Source organism: Salmo salar, chromosome 06, assembly GCF_965601325.2.
Source record: "Salmo salar chromosome 06, fSalSal1, whole genome shotgun sequence".
Taxonomy (NCBI): Eukaryota; Metazoa; Chordata; class Actinopteri; order Salmoniformes; family Salmonidae; genus Salmo; species Salmo salar.
Window position 1 is genome coordinate 96,228,890 of NC_138296.1, and position 21,111 is coordinate 96,250,000.

General features: G+C 43.7%; 1 protein-coding gene across 3 annotated transcripts in view; it reads left to right on the forward strand.

Annotated features, from left to right (window-relative positions):
- The first annotated feature begins 7,078 nt into the window (after window positions 1–7,078).
- Window positions 7,079–21,111, forward strand: part of slc2a12 (solute carrier family 2 member 12) — a 28,490-nt gene continuing 14,457 nt past the window's right edge. The window contains exons 1-2 of one of the 3 annotated variants that reach the window (XM_082977098.1): window positions 7,079–7,274; window positions 11,922–12,072. In XM_082977098.1, the coding sequence (XP_082833224.1) occupies window positions 11,937–12,072 (136 nt within the window). In that variant the 5' untranslated portion in view covers window positions 7,079–7,274; window positions 11,922–11,936. Of the gene's footprint in view, window positions 7,275–7,677; window positions 7,982–11,921; window positions 12,073–21,111 lie in introns of those variants that run through there. The other 2 variants (XM_014206258.3, XM_014206257.3) reach the window with 2 other exon arrangements.

The window sequence follows — 21,111 nt, forward strand, 5'->3', positions numbered from 1 at the left end:
TGCATCTCAATAGTCTGAACCCAAGGTTATGGGTGCATCTCAATAGTCTGAACCTGAGGTTATGGGTGCATCTCAATAGTCTGAACCCAAGGTTATGGGTGCATCTCAATAGTCTGAACCTGAGGTTATGGGTGCATCTCAATAGTCTGAACCCAAGGTTTAGGGTGCATCTCAATAGTCTAAACCCGTGGTTTAGGGTGCATCTCAATAGTCTGAACCCGTAAGTCTGAACCCAAGGTTTAGGGTGCATCTCAATAGTCTAAACCCGTGGTTTAGGGTGCATCTCAATAGTCTGAACCCGTGGTTTAGGGTGCATCTCAATAGTCTGAACCCGTGGTTTAGGGTGCATCTCAATAGTCTGAACCCGTGGTTTAGGGTGCATCTCAATAGTCTGAACCCCTGGTTTAGGGTGCATCTCAATAGTCTGAACCCGTAGTTTAGGGTGCATCTCAATACTCTGAACCCGTGGTTTAGGGTGCATCTCAATAGTCTGATCCCAAGGTTTAGGATGCATCTCAATAGTCTGAACCCAAGGTTTAGGGTGCATCTCAATAGTCTGAACCCAAGGTTTAGGGTGCATCTCAATAGTCTGAACCCGAAGTTATGGGTGCATCTCAATACTCTGAACCCGTGGTTTAGGGTGCATCTCAATAGTCTGAACCCGAGGTTATGGGTGCATCTCAATACTCTGAACCCGAGGTTATGGGTGCATCTCAATACTCTGAACACATGGTTTAGGGTGCATCTCAATAGTCTGAACCCGTGGATTAGGGTGCATCTCAATAGTCTGAACCTGTGGTTCAGGGTGTATCTCAATAGTTTGAACCCGAGGTTATGGATGCATCTCAATAGTCTGAACCCAAGGTTATGGGTGCATCTCAATAGTCTGAACTCGAGGTTTAGGGTGCATCTCAATACTCTGAACCCAAGGTTTAGGGTGCATCTCAATAGTCTGAACCCGAGGTTAAGGGTGCATCTCAATAGTCTGAACCCGTGGTTTAGGGTGCATCTCAATAGTCTGAACCCGTAGTTTAGGGTGCATCTCAATAGTCTGAACCCGTAGTTTAGGGTGCATCTCAATAGTCTGAACCCGTGATTTAGGGTGCATCTCAATAGTCTGAACCCGTGGTTTAGGGTGCATCTCAATACTCTGAACCCAAGGTTATGGGTGCATCTCAATAGTCTGAACCCGTGGTTTAGGGTGCATCTCAATAGTCTGAACCCAAGTTTTAGGGTGCATCTCAATAGTCTGAACCCGAGGTTATGGGTGCATCTCAATAGTCTGAACTTGAGGTTTAGGGTGTATCTCAATAGTCTGAACCCGTGTTTTAGGGTGCATCTCAAAAGTCTGAACCCGTGGTTTAGGGTGCATCTCAATAGTCTGAACCCGTGGTTTAGGGTGCATCTCAGTAGTCTGAACCCGTAGTTTAGGGTGCATCTCAATAGTCTGAACCCGTAGTTTAGGGTGCATCTCAATAGTCTGAACCCGTGGTTTAGGGTTCATCTCAATAGTCTGAACCCGTGGTTTAGGGTGCATCTCAATACTCTGAACCCAAGGTTATGGGTGCATCTCAATAGTCTGAACCCAAGGTTTAGGGTGCATCTCAATAGTCTGAACCCGTGGTTTAGGGTGCATCTCAATAGTCTGAACCCAAGGTTTAGGGTGTATCTCAATAGTCTGAACCCGAGGTTTTGGGTGCATCTCAATAGTCTGAACCCAAGGTTTAGGGTGCATCTCAATAGTCTGAACCCGAAGTTATGGGTGCATCTCAATACTCTGAACCCGTGGTTTAGGGTGCATCTCAATAGTCTGAACCCGAGGTTATGGGTGCATCTCAATAGTCAGAACCTGTGGTTTAGGGTGCATCTCAATAGTCTGAACCCGTGGTTTAGGGGGCATCTCAATAGTCTGAACCCGTGGTTTAGGGTGCATCTCAATAGTCTGAACCCGTGGTTATGGGTGCATCTCAATAGTCTGAACCTGTGGTTTAGGGGGCATCTCAATAGTCTGAACCCGTGGTTTAGGGTGCTTTTCAATAGTCTGAACCCGTGGTTATGGGTGCATCTCAATAGTCTGAACCCAATGTTATGGGTGCATCTCAATAGTCTGAACCCGAGGTTATGGGTGCATCTCAATAGTCTGAACCCGTGGTTATGGGTGCATCTCAATTCTCTGAACCCGTGGTTATGGGTGCATCTCAATAGTCTGAACTCGAGGTTTAGGGTGCATCTCAATACTCTGAACCCAAGGTTTAGGGTGCATCTCAATAGTCTGAACCCGAGGTTATGGGTGCATCTCAATAGTCTGAACCCGAGGTTATGGGTGCATCTCAATAGTCTGAACCCAAGGTTATGGGTGCATCTCAATAGTCTTAACCCGTGGTTTAGGGTGCATCTCAATAGTCTGAACCCGTGGTTATGGGTGCATCTCAATACTCTGAACCCGTGGTTTAGGGTGCATCTCAATAGTCTGAACCCAAGGTTATGGGTGCATCTCAATAGTCTGAACCCGAGGTTATGGGTGCATCTCAATAGTCTGAACCCGAGGTTTAGGGTGCATCTCAATAGTCTGAACCTGAGGTTATGGGTGCATCTCAATAGTCTGAACCCAAGGTTATGGGTGCATCTCAATAGTCTGAACCTGAGGTTATGGGTGCATCTCAATAGTCTGAACCCGAGGTTATGGGTGCATCTCAATAGTCTGAACCCGAGGTTTAGGGTGCATCTCAATAGTCTGAACCTGAGGTTATGGGTGCATCTCAATAGTCTGAACCCAGGGTTTAGGGTGCATCTCAATAGTCTGAACCTGTGGTTTAGGGTGCATGTCAATAGTCTGAACCCAAGGTTTAGGGTGCATCTCAATAGTCTGAACCCGAGGTTATGGGTGCATCTCAATACTCTGAACCCAAGGTTATGGGTGCATCTCAATAGTCTGAACCCGAGGTTTAGGGTGCATCTCAATAGTCTGAACCTGAGGTTATGGGTGCATCTCAATAGTCTGAACCCAAGGTTATGGGTGCATCTCAATAGTCTGAACCTGAGGTTATGGGTGCATCTCAATAGTCTGAACCCGAGGTTATGGGTGCATCTCAATAGTCTGAACCCGAGGTTATGGGTGCATCTCAATACTCTGAACCCAAGGTTATGGGTGCATCTCAATAGTCTGAGCTGACTCACTGTCACTATGTTCTGTTCTGTAATACTGATCTGAAAGAACTGGACGGGTGAAAACAAATACCATAATGCTTTGACCTGTCTGCTGTTCAGATCAGTGACAGTGAAAGAAAGGAGGTAGAGGAAGCCACTTTACACTATTGAGATGCACCCCATACAGTAGACTGCCTCGTTATGAGTCCTGTGTTAGGACACAGGGAAGGGTGTGTGTTCAGTGTTTCTTTCCCACAGGAGCTGCTCTCACTGATGACTGTCTGATGAACAAACGGAGCCACTTGATGACAAATTGGATCAAACTGAATTGGTCCACCCACACAGACAGCGTGGGGAAGAAGGCGCAGCAGCGCCTCTTCAACCTCAGGAGGTTGAAGAAATTCGGCTTGTCACCTAAAACCCTCACAAACTTTTACAGATGCACAATTGAGGGCATCCTGTCGGGCTGTATCACCGCCTGGTACGGCAATTGCTCCGCCCACAACCGTAAGGCTCTCCAGAGGGTGGTGCGGTCTGCACAACGCATCACCGGGGGCAAACTACCTGCCCTCCAGGACACATACAGCACCCGATGTCACAGGAAGGCCAACAAAATCATCAAGGACAACAACCACCCGAGCCACTGCCTGTTCACCCTGCTATCATCCAGAAGGCGAGGTCAGTACAGGTGCATCAAAGCTGGGACCGAGAGACTGAAAAACAGCTTCTATCTCAAGGCCATCAGACTGTTAAACAGCCATCACTAACATTGAGTGGCTGCTGCCAACATACAGACTCAACTCCAGCCACTTTAATAATGGAAAAATTGGATGTAATAAATGTATCACTAGCCACTTTAAACAATGCCACTTCATATAATGTTTACATACCCTACATTACTCATCTCATATGTATATACTGTACTCTATACCATCTACTGCATCTTGCCTATGCCGTTCGGCCATCACTCATTTATATATTTTTATGTACATATTCTTATTAATTTCTTTACACTATAAGGTAGTTGTTGTGAAATTGTTAGGTTAGATTACCTGTTAGATATTACTGCACGGTCGGAACTAGAAGCACAAGCATTTCACTACACTCGCATTAACATCTGCTAACCATGTGTACGTGACAAATAAAATTTGATTTGATCTTCCTCAAGACGTCATAGGGCAGACTGTACCCTCTCAGGCAGTAGTACCATCCCAGGCTGCTTCAGTGGCCCGGAAATCAGGAGCTGAACCAGGCTGAGCTGGATATGTAAGAGATAGCAGTATCATAGTCAACCCAGACTCAGAGCCTACCATCAATTCGTCAGGGTCATGGACTCTACAAGGTGTCAAAGCGTTTCCACAGGGCTGCTGGTCCCGTGTTGACTCCAATGCTTCCCCACAGTTGTGTCAAGTTGGCTGGATGTCCTTTGAGTGGTGATACACATTGGAAACTGTTGAGCATGAAAAACCCATCAGCGTTGCAGTTCTTGATGCAAACTTGTGCGCCTGGCACCTACTACCATACCCCGTTCAAAGGCACTTAAATCTTTTGTCTTGTCCCGTTCACCCTCTGAATGGCACACATTCCAACAAGTGACATCAATAAGTGATCATACCTTTCACCTGGATTCACCTGGTCAGTATGTATTGGAAAGAGCAGGTGTTCTTAATGTTTTGTATAGTCAGTGTACCTACCATGCATCATTTTGACAAGATGGGAGACTACATAGTGAATGTATACTGGTTTTTTTTTTATACTAAGATGGACCAAAATATATGTGTTGCTTTTTAACATATTTGTTCATTGTGGTTTTGCAAGAGTTGGTTGATGGGGTCGATTCCTTGGTTTTCAAATATGTCGATGCTATTGATTTAAAAGAGTAAGAAGAATAGATGTCAAAACCCCCAAATATAAAGCTTGTTTTATTCCCTTGTTTGTTAAAAAAATATAATTGTACAAATACATTGTCAGTTAGTTGCATAAATAATTATGATTATTGAATGTTACATGAAATGTAAATATCAAATATCAAAAACCAAATAGAAACCAATTTGTTAATTAAAATGTTTCGGCAATAATTCACTTCAGGGTGAGTCATGGAATAATACAATTATATTTTGTCATGCTGGATGTTTGAGGTGATTTGAGTCAAGCTTCTTCAGTAGTTGGAAAAAATACAATTAGCACTTGAATGTTGTAAATATATACTGTTGTAAATAAATACTGTGTATGAATGCTGGAGTGATGTATGATTGTTCAATAGACCAGTTTGATACTGTGTCCATGTGTTTGCAAGTGCGTTGAAATTACATTGTTTTCAAGTAAACAAATCAACGAAATGAAGAAAAAAAAAAAGTATTTTCAAACTTCCATTTTATACCCGAAAGTAGATTTGGACGTCAGGTGTAACCGATGTGAAATGGCTAGTTAGTCAGCGGTGGTGTAACCGATGTGAAATGGCTAGTTAGTCAGCGGTGGTGTAACCGATGTGAAATGGCTAGTTAGTCAGCGGTGGTGTAACCGATGTGAAATGGCTAGTTAGTCAGCGGTGGTGTAACCGATGTGAAATGGCTAGTTAGTCAGCGGTGGTGTAACCGATGTGAAATGGCTAGTTAGTCAGCGGTGGTGTAACCGATGTGAAATGGCTAGTTAGTCAGCGGTGGTGTAACCGATGTGAAATGGCTAGTTAGTCAGCGGTGGTGCGCGCTAATAGCGTTTCAATCGGTGACGTCACTCGCTCTGAGACCTGAAGTGGTTGTTCCCCCTTTGCTCTGCAAGGGCCGAGGCTTTTGTGGCGCGATGGGTAACGATGCTTCGTGGGGTGTCAGTTGTTGATGTGTGCAGAGGGTACCTGGTTCGAGCCCGGGTTGGGGCGAAGAGAGGGACGGAACCTACACTGTTACACAGACATAGTAGTCTTTTCAATGACATTTTGCTATGTGTTCAACAGGGAAAAGTTTCCACAAATATTAGCATCTTAGCTCTTATTGCAGGACACAACCCATGCCCACTATTATTCTCTGTTCTGTTAATTTTCCCTATTCACTCTGTCCTTCCCTCCCTGTTCATTTTAATTTATGTGGCTCTCAAACTGGAAGAAAATTCTCAACAATCATTTTTTTACAGGCTAAATTCCTGTCTAATCATTCAAAATGGTTACATTTCCGTTTCATTACAAGGGTTCTATTTCTTGCTGTAAATGTTTTTTTTTTTTTTTATCATTGTGTTTACTTGATAGCTACCTACACAAATAGCTAGCTAGAACAAAGTGTTAATAGGATACAAATTCGTTAAGATATATTTAAAAGCAATACAAATACATTGTCCAGTACTGTGAGAAATCACCTCACCAGTCAGTCGATTGTGTATATGACACATTCATATTGCACTGTAACAGCCTAACCTATGGATGATGTTGAACCCATGAAATATGGTATCAGGCTACTCCGTGTATCCGTTTCAATCACTTTCAATTGGGGACCTTTATTTTGAAAGCGAACCGCAAAGTCCACTATTGTCGCTAATCCTTATTGGGGATAGTTTCACACAGGTCCATGACTTCGTTTATGCGATCGAGGGATTTCTATTGGAGAATAGAAGTTTTTGCATATCTTCAGATTAGATTACAGAGTTTAACAGTCACATGTACAAGGTTACAGATGCAATTTACAGGGTACAGTGACATTTCTTGAGAGTTGAGCTCCAACAACGCAGGACAAAGTGAAATAAAACAATAATAGATAATACAAATAAAAATAATTATTATATATACATATTAACAACTGTGCAGTGATAAATGTCCATTTGGGTTGGGGAGCAAGGTAAACGTACTGTCTTTGTTATTAGGCTTCTGATTTTATAACATAGATATTACGTAGCAATAGTGCATGAACTCTTACGTAAATGTTATTATGTCATACAACTATAGACAATCAATGTCTGATACTTGATGTGACTGATTTGCGCACATCATTAGTGAAGATTGTAAAACAAGCTCTTCTATAGAGACTATAAAGATCCACTTGATGGCTCAGTTCGTAGAGCATGGTGTTTGCAACGCCAGGGTTGTGGTTTCGATTCCCACGGGGGGACCAGTACGAAAAAAGAAAATGTACGCATTCGCTACTGTAAGTTGCTCTGGATAAGGGCGTCTGCTAAATGACTTAAATGTAAATGTGACGTTTTCTACACATCTGTGATTTTGTGGACTGACATTGAAAGGAAGATGTGTTTATAATTACACATGAAGAAGTTCAACCAGTTTACTTGTTTTGGCCACAGTTTCACCGCACCAAATCACTGTAGGCCCATCCCACTGGGCACAGACATCATTAAAACTTCTAGTTTAGTTTTTAGATTTTGTTGAGTTGTTATACTAACGTGAATTAAACGTGAAATCAACAAAACATGGTACCAGATAATTGGAATTAGATTTTAAAAAAAATTGTGGGTAAAAAAAAAAAAGAGAGAATTCGTTTACCTCGATAACTTTTTGCAAATCCAATACATTTTCGTCATCGCATAGATCATTTTTGTTATGACGTGGCAACAACGTTGATTGAACAGGTTTTCGCCCAGCGGGACGTTATTCGGGTTCGTACAGAAACCCAAGGACAGGGGCCTGCAGTTTCTCTATTGGTGTGTTATAAACATGTAGGCGGATCTTGACGAGCACCTCTGGTCAAAAACAAGTAACGTGTAGTGTACCAAGTGGAGGACGAGACGAGTTGTTTTAAAAAAATACTACTAATGTACTATGATTTAAAACATGAGGAGAATTGCTGCTACAAATGGACGGGTTTAGATAACATCCAGGGCACTCTATGTTGATCCGGTAAGTGATGAATTCTGCGAATCAATCAATCATCAGATTAGTTATATACCTCAGTTAGTTCGTACCCCTGCACATCGACTCGGTACTGGTACCACGTATATATATATATATATATATATCTACGTTATCATTACTCATTACTTATTGTTTTATTACGTGTTATTACTTTTCTATGGTTTCTCTGTTTTCTTTCTCTGTGCGTTGCTGGGAAGAGCCCGTCAGTCAGCGTTTCACTGTTAGTCTACACCTGTTGTTTACCAAGCATGTGACGAATAAAATTAGATTTGATGTCATCCTGAGTCGAGCCGTTTAGTCCAGGGTAGACTAATGTTTTAGAACGGGACTACTGTACTAGTTATCTATTGTCTGTCCTATTCAAAAGCTATTGTCAACAATGCAGCCGAAGTTAGGCACTGGCCCCGGCTGGTTTCTGAAGGCAGTATGTCGCCCGGACAGACCAGTAAGAGGTCAAGTAGACTGGTGTAGAGACCAGTGTGTTGTGAACCACATTACCGTGAGCAACAATAGTGGAATCCGCGTTTCGCCGTAAAAAAATAAATAAGTCCCCCTTTGGAATTGATACGAACGAATAAAATGGTGTAATCATGCCACAATTGTACTTGATAATACTAAACAATGTTGGAATATTATTATATAAATGCAACAAAATACAATAATTAGTTAATTTGACCCCAAAAATAAAAAATTGTTGAAATCACACTGGATGTATAAACTTCCGAATTGCAATAGGGGCCATACTTATATTTGGCAATATACAGCCTTACAAATATGACCGTAGTAGCTCTTATTGTGGGACTTTATCCGTGAGAAATCACCTCACAATTCAGTCTATTGTGCGTATTGTACATTCATATTGCAATGTACAACCTTACCAATGGATGTCGGGTTCCATGAAATGGGGAATCAACCTACTCACGGACACCAGCAGATTACAATTCTAAAGACTTTACACAAACATTAATGTCGTGGTTCTTATTGTGGAACTGTAACTAGAGGAGAACCTGCACTAAGAGCTACAAAACATTCAGGTTTATTCTGTGGAGAGGTCTGCTACTGGCTATTACCAGATAAATACTGTAAATATAATCATCATTACCGGTCGGTCTATAACCTGTTAGACACCTTTTTCTGTGAGTTTTATTTTTTGATGTTGTACACATTTGCAGTTAACAAGCTGAAATGCAGTATACAGACAAAATGCAAAAAGGAGATTTAGATGGGAGAAAATGAAGTGCGATCAAGGCCGTCTCTAGTCAGCCTCAAATAACCATCCTGTAACCTATAATAACCATCCTGTAACCTATAATAACCATCCTGTAACCTATAATAACCATCCTGTAACCTATAATAACCATCCTGTAACCTATAATAACCATCCTGTAACCTATAATAACATCATGTAACCTATAATAACCATCCTGTAACCTATAATAACCATCCTGTAACCTATAATAACATCCTGTAACCTATAATAACCATCCTGTAACCTATAATAACATACAGTAACCTATAATAACATACAGCAACCTATAATAACCATCCTGTAACCTATAATAACCATCCTGTAACCTATAATAACATCCTGTAACCTATAATAACCATCCTGTAACCATCCAGTAACCTATAATAACATCCTGTAACCTATAATAACATCCTGTAACCTATAATAACATCATATAACCTATAATAACCATCCTGTAACCTATAATAACATCCTGTAACCTATAATAAACATACAGTAACCTATAATAACCATCCTGTAACCATCCTGTAACCTATAATAACCATCCTGTAACCTATAATAACATACAGTAATGATTGAACTGTTTTCTTCAGCGTATAGTTATGGTTATAGTTAGGTATATCAAATCAAATGTATTTATAAAGCCCTTCTTACATCAGCTGATGTCTCAAAGTGCTGTACAGAAACCCAGCCTAAAACCCCAAACAGCAAGCAATGCAGGTGTAGAAGCACGGTGGCTAGGAAAAACTACCTAGAAAGGCCAAAACCTAGGAAGAAACCTAGAGAGGAACCAGGCTATGAGGGGTGGCCAGTCCTCTTCTGGCTGTGCCGGGTGGAGATTAAAACAGCACATGGCCTAGATGTTCAAATGTTCATAAATGACCAGCATGGTCAAATAATAATAATCATAGTAGTTGTCGAGGGTGCAACAAGTCAGTAACACAAGAGTAAGTGTCAGTTGGCTTTTCATAGCCGATCTTTGAGAGTATCTCTACCGCTCCTGCTGTCTCTAGAGAGTTGAAAACAGCAGGTCTGGGACAGGTAGCACGTCCGGTGAATAGGTCAGGGTTCCAGCAGGTCTGGGACAACAGGTCTGGGACAGGTAGCACGTCCGGTGAACAGGTCAGGGTTCCATAGCTGCAGGCAGAACAGTTGGAACTGGAGCAGCAGCACGGCCAGGTGAACTGGGGACAGCAAGGAGTCATCAAGCCAGGTAGTCCTGATGCATGGTCCTAGGGCTCAGGTCCTCCGAGAGAGAGAAAGAAAGAAAGAGAAAGAGAGAATATCTCCAACCACCAACATACCATCCCGGGACAATGCCGAGTATAGCCCACAAAGATCTCCGCCACGGCACAGCCCAAGGGGGGGGGCGCCAACCCAGACAGGAAGACCACGTCAGTTACTCAACCCACTCAAGTGACGCACCCCTCCCAGGGACGGCATGGAAGAGCACCAGTAAGCCAGTGACTCGGCCCGGTAATAGGGTTAGAGGCAGAGAATCCCAGTGGAAAGAGGGGAAACGGCCAGGCAGAGACAGCAAGGGCGGTTCATTGCTCCAGCCTTTCCGTTCACCTTCACACCCCTGGGCCAGACCACACTCAACCATAGGACCTACTGAAGAGATGAGTCTTCAATTAAGACTTAAAGGTCGAGACTGAGTCTGCGTCTCTCACATGGGTAGGCAGACTATTCCATAAAAATGGAGCTCTATAGGAGAAAGCCCTGCCTCCAGCTGTTTGCTTAGAAATTCTAGGAGCAATTAGGAGGCCCGCGTCTTGTGACCGTAGGGTACGTGTAGGTATGTACGGCAGGACCAAATCGGAGAGATAGGTAGGAGCAAGCCCATGTAATGCTTTGTAGGTTAGCAGGAAAACCTTGAAATCAGCCCTTGTCCTTGTATAGTTTTGTTACTTATGTAAATTAGATATTTCTGTATTTAATTTTCAATAATTCTAAGAACACGTTTTCACTTTGTCATTATGGGGTATTGTGACGTCATTATGGGGTGCTGTGATGTCATTATGGGGTGTTGTGATGTCATTATGGGGTGTTGTGATGTCATTATGGGGTATTGTGATGTCATTATGGGGAATTGTGATGTCATTATGGGGTGTTGTGATGTCATAATGGGTTATTGTGACGTCATTATGGGGAATTGTGATGTCATTATGGGGTGTTGTGATGTCATTATGGGGTATTGTGACGTCATTATGGGGTATTGTGACGTCATTATGGGGTATTGTGATGTCATTATGGGGTATTGTGTGTAGAATCCATTTTGAATTCAGGCTGTAACACAACGAAATGTGGAATAAATCATGGGGTTCTGAATACTTTCTTGAAGCCACTGTACATAGTTAACGCTTGAAATCGTCTTCTATAGCCTGAAGGCTATAGATCTGTAAATATGATTCACAGCAGAATAAAATAAAAATAAAATAAAACGCTCTGCCTGTGTAGCAGATGCAGATTTCTGAAACTCAATACTCAGCCTGAAGAGACACCCAATTGAAGGCCTTTTTTGATGGCGCAATGGTTGGAACTCTTGAGGCGGTAAACGTGAGTCAGCGGGAAGTGGTTCTGCAGCGTGACATCCATCTGTCTATTGATGATGATGATGATGAGATGTTTTATGTTCATCCTCCTCTCCTCTCTCCCCCCTTCCCTCCTCCCCAGAGTCAGTAGGAGGTGATGAACCCCCCAGCTGAGATGTCCCCTCCCACAGACCCTGTCGCCACAGAGACACAGAGCATGACCTCTGACCCGTCCCACCTCGGAACTCTGGGAAGTAATGTCCGCCTGAAGGCAGCCCCACCTAACGCCACAGGTACTGAGTCACACACACACACACACACACACATACTCTACCTACACGTACAAATTACCTCAATTACCTCGACTAACTGGTGCCCCCGCACACTGACTCTGTATCGGTACCCCCTGTATATAGCCTCCACATTGACTCTGTACCGGTACCCCCTGTATATAGCCTCCACATTGACTCTGTACCGGTACCCCCTGTATATAGCCTCCCCGTTGACTCTGTACCGGTACCCCCTGTATATAGTCTCCACATTGACTCTGTACCGGTACCCCCTGTATATAGCCTCCACATTGACTCTGTACCGGTACCCACTGTATATAGCCTCCACACTGACTCTGTACCGGTACCCCCTGTATATAGCCTCCACATTAACTCTGTACCGGTACCCCCTGTATATAGCCTCCACATTGACTCTGTACCGGTACCCCCTGTATATAGCCTCCACATTGACTCTGTACCGGTACCCCCTGTATATAGCCTCCACATTGACTCTGTACCGGTACCCACTGTATATAGCCTCCACACTGACTCTGTACCGGTACCCCCTGTATATAGCCTCCACATTGACTCTGTACCGGTACCCCCTGTATATAGCCTCCACATTGACTCTGTACCGGTTCCCCCTGTATATAGCCTCCACATTGACTCTGTACCCCCTGTATATAGCCTCCACATTGACTCTGTACCGGTACCCCCTGTATATAGCCTCCACATTAACTCTGTACCGGTACCCCCTGTATATAGCCTCCACATTGACTCTGTACCGGTACCCCCTGTATATAGCCTCCACATTGACTCTGTCCCGGTACCCCCTGTATATAGCCTCCACATTGACTCTGTACTGTAACACCCTGTATATAGCCTCCACATTGACTCTGTACCATAACACCCTGTATATAGCCTCCACATTGACTCTGTACTGTAACACCCTGTATATAGCCTCCACATTGACTCTGTACTGGTACCCCCTGTATATAGCCTCCACATTGACTCTGTACCGTAACACCCTGTATATAGCCTCCACATTGACTCTGTACCGTAACACCCTGTATATAGCCTCACTATTGTTATTTACTGCTGCTCTTTAATTACTTGTTACTGTTATTTTGGATTTTTACTTAATACTTATTTTTTCTTAAAACTACATTGTTGGTTAAGGGCTTGTAAGTAATTTACAGCATTTCACTGTAAGGTCTACTACACCTGTTGTATTCAGCATTTTACTGTGAGGTCTACTACACCTGTTGTATTCAGCATTTCACTGTGAGGTCTACTACACCTGTTGTATTCAGCATTTCACTGTAAGGTCTACTACACCTGTTGTATTCAGCATTTCACTGTGAGGTCTACTACACCTGTTGTATTCAGCATTTCACTGTGAGGTCTACTACACCTGTTGTATTCAGCATTTCACTGTGAGGTCTACTACACCTGTTGTATTCAGCATTTCACTGTGAGGTCTACTACACCTGTTGTATTCAGCATTTCACTGTAAGGTCTACTACACCTGTTGTATTCAGCGTTTCACTGTAAGGTCTACTACACCTGTTGTATTCAGCGTTTCACTGTAAGGTCTACTACACCTGTTGTATTCAGCATTTCACTGTGAGGTCTACTACACCTGTTGTATTCAGCGTTTCACTGTAAGGTCTACTACACCTGTTGTATTCAGCATTTCACTGTGAGGTCTACTACACCTGTTGTATTCAGCATTTCACTGTGAGGTCTACTACACCTGTTGTATTCAGCATTTCACTGTAAGGTCTACTACACCTGTTGTATTCAGCATTTCACTGTAAGGTCTACTACACCTGTTGTATTCAGCGTTTCACTGTAAGGTCTACTACACCTGTTGTATTCAGCATTTCACTGTAAGGTCTACTACACCTGTTGTATTCAGCATTTCACTGTAAGGTCTACTACACCTGTTGTATTCAGCGTTTCACTGTAAGGTCTACTACACCTGTTGTATTCAGCATTTCACTGTGAGGTCTACTACACCTGTTGTATTCAGCATTTCACTGTGAGGTCTACACCTGTTGTATTCAGCGCATATGACAAATAGCATTTGATTTGATTTGACACACAAAGTGCCTTCAGAATGTATTCACACCTGTTAACTTTTTCACATTTTGTTGTGTGTTACAGCCTGAATTTTGTGGTACTGGCCTACACACCACACCCCATCATGTCAAAATGGAATTATGTTTTTGTTAATTTCTACAAATTAGCAAAAAATGAAAAGCTGAAATGTCTTGAGTCAATAAATATTCAACCCATTTGTTATATCAAGACTAAATAAGTTCAGGAGTAAAAACGTGCTTAACAAGTTACATAATACGTTTCATGGATTCACTCTGTGTGCAATAATAAGTGTTTAACATGATTTTTGAATGACTACCTCATCTCTGTACCCCACACACACAAACAATTATCTGTAAGGACCCTCAGTCCAGCAGTGAATTTCACAGCACAGATTCAACCACAAAGACCAGGGAGGTTTTCCAATGTCTCACAAAGAAGAGCACCTATTGGTAGCAGACATTGAACATCCCTATGAGCATGGTGAAGTTATTAATTACACGTTGGATGGTGTATCAATACACCCAGTCACTACAAAGATACAGGCCTCCTTCCTAACTCAGTTGCCGAAGAGGGATTTCACCATGAAGCCAAAGGTGATTTTAAAGCAGTTGCAGATTTAAATGTCTGTGATAGGAGAAAACTGAGGATGGATCAACAACATTGTAGTTACTCCATAAATACTAACCTAAATGACAAAGTCAAAAGAAGGAAGCCTGTACAAAATAAATATATTCCTAAATATTGTTGTTTTTAACAAGGCACTAAAGTAATACAAAGAAACAGAATAGAGCTAAGATCAGGTTAAATCCTCGAGGAAAACCTGCTTTCCAACAAACACTGGGAGATGAATTCACCTTCCAGCAGGACAATGACCTAAAACACAAGGCCAAATCTACACTGGGAGATTAATTCACCTTTCAGCAGGACAATAACCTAAAACACAAGGCCAAATCTACACTGGGAGATGAATTCACCTTCCAGCAGGACAATGACCTAAAACACAAGGCCAAATATACACTGGGAGATGAATTCACCTTTCAGCAGGACAATAACCTGAAACACAAGGCCAAATCTACACTGGAGTTGTTTACCAAGACAATGTTGAATGTTCCTGAGTGGCCGAGTTACAGTTTTGACTTAAATCAGCTTGAAAATCTATGACAAGACTTGACAATAGCTGTCTAGCAATGATCAACAACCAACTGGACAGAGCTTGATGAATTGAAAACATTATATTGTGCAAATATTGTATAATCCAGGTGTGCAAAGCTCTTATAGACTTACCCAGAAAGACTCACAGCTGTAATCGCTCTTAGAGACTGACCCAGAAAGACTCACAGCTGTAATCGCTCTTAGAGACTTACCCAGAAAGACTCACAGCTGTAATCGCTCTTAGAGACGTACCCAGAAAGACTCACAGCTGTAATCACTGCCAAAGGTGTTTCTAACATGTATTGACTCAGGGGTGTGAATATTTGGTGTAGACTGTTGATGAAAAATAACAATTTAATCCCACTTGTCAACAAAATGTGGGAAAATCCAAGGGGTGTAAAGTACTTTCTGAAGGCACTGTATAACAATACCATGCTAAACTATGGAGTTTGATTAACAAAATTAATACACATAAATATCTCTATGTGGTTTCTGTGGTGTGTGTGTGTGTGCGTGTGCGTGCGTGCGTGTGCGTCTGTGTGTGTGTGTGTGTGTGTGTGTGTGTGTGTGTGTGTGTGTGTGTGTGTGTGTGTGTGTGTGTGTGTGTGTGTGTGTGTGTGTGTGTGTGTGTAACCACTAACCATATCAGGGAGTGTGTGTGTTGTGTATCAGTTAGTGTGTTATCCGGTGTTCTCTCGCCCTGCCTTGCACAGGTGATAGTGCTATCACACACACACACACACACACACACACACACACACACACACACACACACACACACACACACACACACACGCACACGCACACACACTTCCACTTCCAGGAAGAGCTGAATTGCTAGGTGTTGGAACAGTGGTATTAGTCTGTGTGTTTACCTATGGCCTGTTAACCCTTCTATTGTGTGTGTGTACTTATGGCCTGTTAAACCTTCCCCTACTGTGTCGATAAGACGGCTTTAGTCCAGGAATCTGGGGAGGGGAATTTTAACATGAATTAACACGTGAAGAGGAATGTACCAGAATAACCTTTTCCAAGCCGTGTCAAACCTGTCCTCGGGACCTCCAGACATGTCAAACTCTCATCAGGACCCCAGACGTGTCAAACCTGTCCTCGGTGACCCCAGACATGTCAAACCTGTCCTCGATGACCCCAGACGTGTCAAACCTGTCCTCGGTGACCCCAGACATGTCAAACCTGTCCTCGATGACCCCAGACGTGTCAAACCTGTCCTCGATGACCCCAGACGTGTCAAACCTGTCCTCGATGACCCCAGACGTGTCAAACCTCTCATCAGGACCCCCAGACATCTCAAACCTCTCTTCAGGACCCCCAGACATCTCAAATCTCTCTTCAGGAACCCCAGACATCTCAAACCTCTCTTCAGGACCCCCAGACATCTCAAACCTCTCTTCAGGACCCCCAGACATCTCAAACCTCTCTTCAGGATCCCCAGACATCTCAAACCTCTCTTCAGGACCCCCAGACATCTCAAACCTCTCTTCAGGATCCCCAGACATGTCAAACCTCTCTTCAGGACCCCAGACATGTCAACCCTCTCTTCAGGACCCCCAGACATGTCAAACCTCTCTTCAGGACCCCAGACATGTCAAACCTCTCTTCAGGACCCCCAGACATGTCAAACCTCTCTTCAGGACCCCAGACATGTCAAACCTCTCTTCAGGACCCCCAGACATGTCAAACCTCTCTTCAGGATCCCCAGACATGTCAAACCTCTCTTCAGGACCCCAGACATCTCAAACCTCTCTTCAGGACCCCAGACATGTCAAACCTCTCTTCAGGATCCCCAGACATCTCAAACCTCTCTTCAGGACCCCCAGACATCTCAAACCTCTCTTCAGGATCCCCAGACATGTCAAACCTCTCTTCAGGACCCCAGACATGTCAACCCTCTCTTCAGGACCCCCAGACATGTCAAACCTCTCTTCAGGACCCCAGACATGTCAAACCTCTCTTCAGGACCCCCAGACATGTCAAACCTCTCTTCAGGACCCCAGACATGTCAAACCTCTCTTCAGGACCCCCAGACATGTCAAACCTCTCTTCAGGATCCCCAGACATGTCAAACCTCTCTTCAGGACCCCAGACATCTCAAACCTCTCTTCAGGACCCCAGACATGTCAAACCTCTCTTCAGGACCCCAGACATGTCAAACCTCTCTTCAGGACCCCAGACATGTCAAACCTCTCTTCAGGACCCCCAGACATCTCAAAACTCTCTTCAGGACCCCAGACATGTCAAACCTCTCTTCAGGACCCCCAGACATGTCAAACCTCTCTTCAGGACCCCAGACATGTCAAACCTCTCTTCAGGACCCCAGACATGTCAAACCTCTCTTCAGGACCCCAGACATGTCAAACCTCTCTTCAGGACCCCAGACATGTCAAACCTCTCTTCAGGACCCCCAGACATGTCAAACCTCTCTTCAGGACCCCCAGACATGTCAAACCTCTCTTCAGGACCCCCAGACATGTCAAACCTCTCTTCAGGACCCCAGACATGTCAAACCTCTCTTCAGGACCCCAGACATGTCAAACCTCTCTTCAGGACCCCCAGACATGTCAAACCTCTCTTCAGGACCCCAGACATGTCAAACCTCTCTTCAGGACCCCAGACATGTCAAACCTCTCTTCAGGACCCCAGACATGTCAAACCTCTCTTCAGGACCCCAGACATGTCAAACCTCTCTTCAGGACCCCAGACATGTCAAACCTCTCTTCAGGACCCCCAGACATGTCAAACCTCTCTTCAGGACCCCAGACATGTCAAACCTCTCTTCAGGACCCCCAGACATGTCAAACCTCTCTTCAGGACCCCCAGACATGTCAAACCTCTCTTCAGGACCCCAGACATGTCAAACCTCTCTTCAGGACCCCAGACATGTCAAACCTCTCTTCAGGACCCCCAGACATGTCAAACCTCTCTTCAGGACCCCAGACATGTCAAACCTCTCTTCAGGACCCCAGACATGTCAAACCTCTCTTCAGGACCCCCAGACATCTCAAACCTCTCTTCAGGACCCCAGACATGTCAAACCTCTCTTCAGGATCCCCAGACATCTCAAACCTCTCTTCAGGATCCCCAGACATGTCAAACCTCTCTTCAGGACCCCAGACATGTCAAACCTCTCTTCAGGACCCCAGACATGTCAAACCTCTCTTCAGGACCCCAGACATGTCAAACCTCTCTTCAGGACCCCAGACATGTCAAACCTCTCTTCAGGACCCCCAGACATGTCAAACCTCTCTTCAGGACCCCAGACATGTCAAACCTCTCTTCAGGACCCCAGACATGTCAAACCTCTCTTCAGGACCCCCAGACATGTCAAACCTCTCTTCAGGACCCCCAGACATGTCAAACCTCTCTTCAGGACCCCAGACATGTCAAACCTCTCTTCAGGACCCCCAGACATGTCAAACCTCTCTTCAGGACCCCAGACATGTCAAACCTCTCTTCAGGACCCCAGACATGTCAAACCTCTCTTCAGGACCCCAGACATGTCAAACCTCTCTTCAGGACCCCAGACATGTCAAACCTCTCTTCAGGACCCCCAGACATGTCAAACCTCTCTTCAGGACCCCAGACATCTCAAACCTCTCTTCAGGATCCCCAGACATGTCAAACCTCTCTTCAGGACCCCCAGACATGTCAAACCTCTCTTCAGGACCCCCAGACATGTCAAACCTCTCTTCAGGACCCCAGACATGTCAAACCTCTCTTCAGGACCCCAGACATGTCAAACCTCTCTTCAGGACCCCAGACATCTCAAACCTCTCTTCGGCCCCCAGCGCACCCCCCCCAGACATGTCAAACCTCTCTTCAGGCCCCCGCCCACCCCCGGCCCCAGACATGTCAAACCTCTCTTCAGGACCCCAGACATGTCAAACCTCTCTTCAGGACCCCCAGACATCTCAAACCTCTCTTCAGGATCCCCAGACATGTCAAACCTCTCTTCAGGACCCCAGACATCTCAAACCTCTCTTCAGGACCCCCAGACATGTCAAACCTCTCTTCAGGACCCCCAGACATGTCAAACCTCTCTTCAGGACCCCAGACATGTCAAACCTCTCTTCAGGACCCCCAGACATGTCAAACCTCTCTTCAGGACCCCCAGACATGTCAAACCTCTCTTCAGGACCCCCAGACATGTCAACCCTCTCCTCTGGGACCCCCAGATGTTTCAAACCTGTCCTCAGTTGTAGCCCTGAGCTATGCATATCCATATGAATGTTTGAAAAACCCTGTCTCAGCGGACTCTCCTGGATAAATAAACCATATAAATAAACCATATAAATAAACCATATAAATAAACCTTATAAATAAACCATATAAATAAACCTTATAAATAAACCATATAAATAAACCATATAAATAAACCTTATAAATAAACCTTATAAATAAACCATATAAATAAACCTTATAAATAAACCATATAAATAAACCTTATAAATAAACCTTATAAATAAACCATATAAATAAACCTTATAAATAAACCATATAAATAAACCATATAAATAAACCATATAAATAAAAAATAAACCATATAAATAAAAAATAAACCAAATAAATAAAAAATAAACCATATAAATAAACCATATAAATAAAAAATAAACCATATAAATAAACCATATAAATAAAAAATAAACCATATAAATAAACCATATAAATAAAAAATAAACCATATAAATAAACCATATAAATAAAAAATAAACCATATAAATAAACCATATAAATAAACCATATAAATAAACCATATAAATAAAAAATAAACCATATAAATAAACCATATAAATAAAAAATAAACCATATAAATAAACCATATAAATAAACCATATAAATAAACCATATAAATAAACCTTATAAATAAACCTTATAAATAAACCATATAAACTAAAAATAGAAACGTCCTCTCGCTGTCAACTGTGTTTATTTTCAGCAAACTTAACATGTGTAAATATTTGTATGAACGTAACAAGATTCAACAACTGAGACATAAACTGAACAAGTTCCACGGACATGTGACTAACAGAAATGGAATAATGTGTCCCTGAAGAAAGGGGGGGTGGCCACAAAGTAACAGTCAGTATCTGGTGTGGCCACCAGTGCATCTCCTCCTCATGGACTGCAGCAGATTTGCCAGTTCTTGCTGTGAGATGTTACCCCACTCTTTCACCAAGGCACCTGCAAGTTCCCGGACATTTCTGGGGGGAATGGCCCTATCCCTCACCCTCCGATCCAACAGGTCCCAGACGTGCTCAATGGGTTTGAGATCTGGGCTCATTGCTGGCCATGGCAGAACACTGACATTCCTGTCTTGCAGGAAATCACGCACAGAACGAGCAGTATGGCTGGTGGCATTGTCATGCTGGATGGTCATGTCAGGATGAGCCTGCAGGAAGGGTACCACATGAGGGAGGAGGATGTCTTCCCTGTAACGCACAGCGTTGAGATTGCCTGCATTGACAACAAGCTCAGTCCGATGATGCTGTGACACACCACCCCAGACCATGACGGACCCTCCACCTCCAAATCGATCCCGCTCCAGAGTACAGGTCTCGGTGTAAAGCTCATTCCTTCGATGATAAACGTGAATCCGACCATCACCCCTGGTGAGACAAAACCGCGACTCGTCAGTGAAGAGTACTTTTTGCCAGTCCTGTCTGGTTCAGCGACGGTGGGTTTGTGCCCATAGGCGACGTTGTTGCCGGTGATGTCTGGTGAGGACCTGCCTTACAACAGGCCTACAAGCCCTCAGTCCAGCCTATTGCGGACAGTCTGAGCACTGAT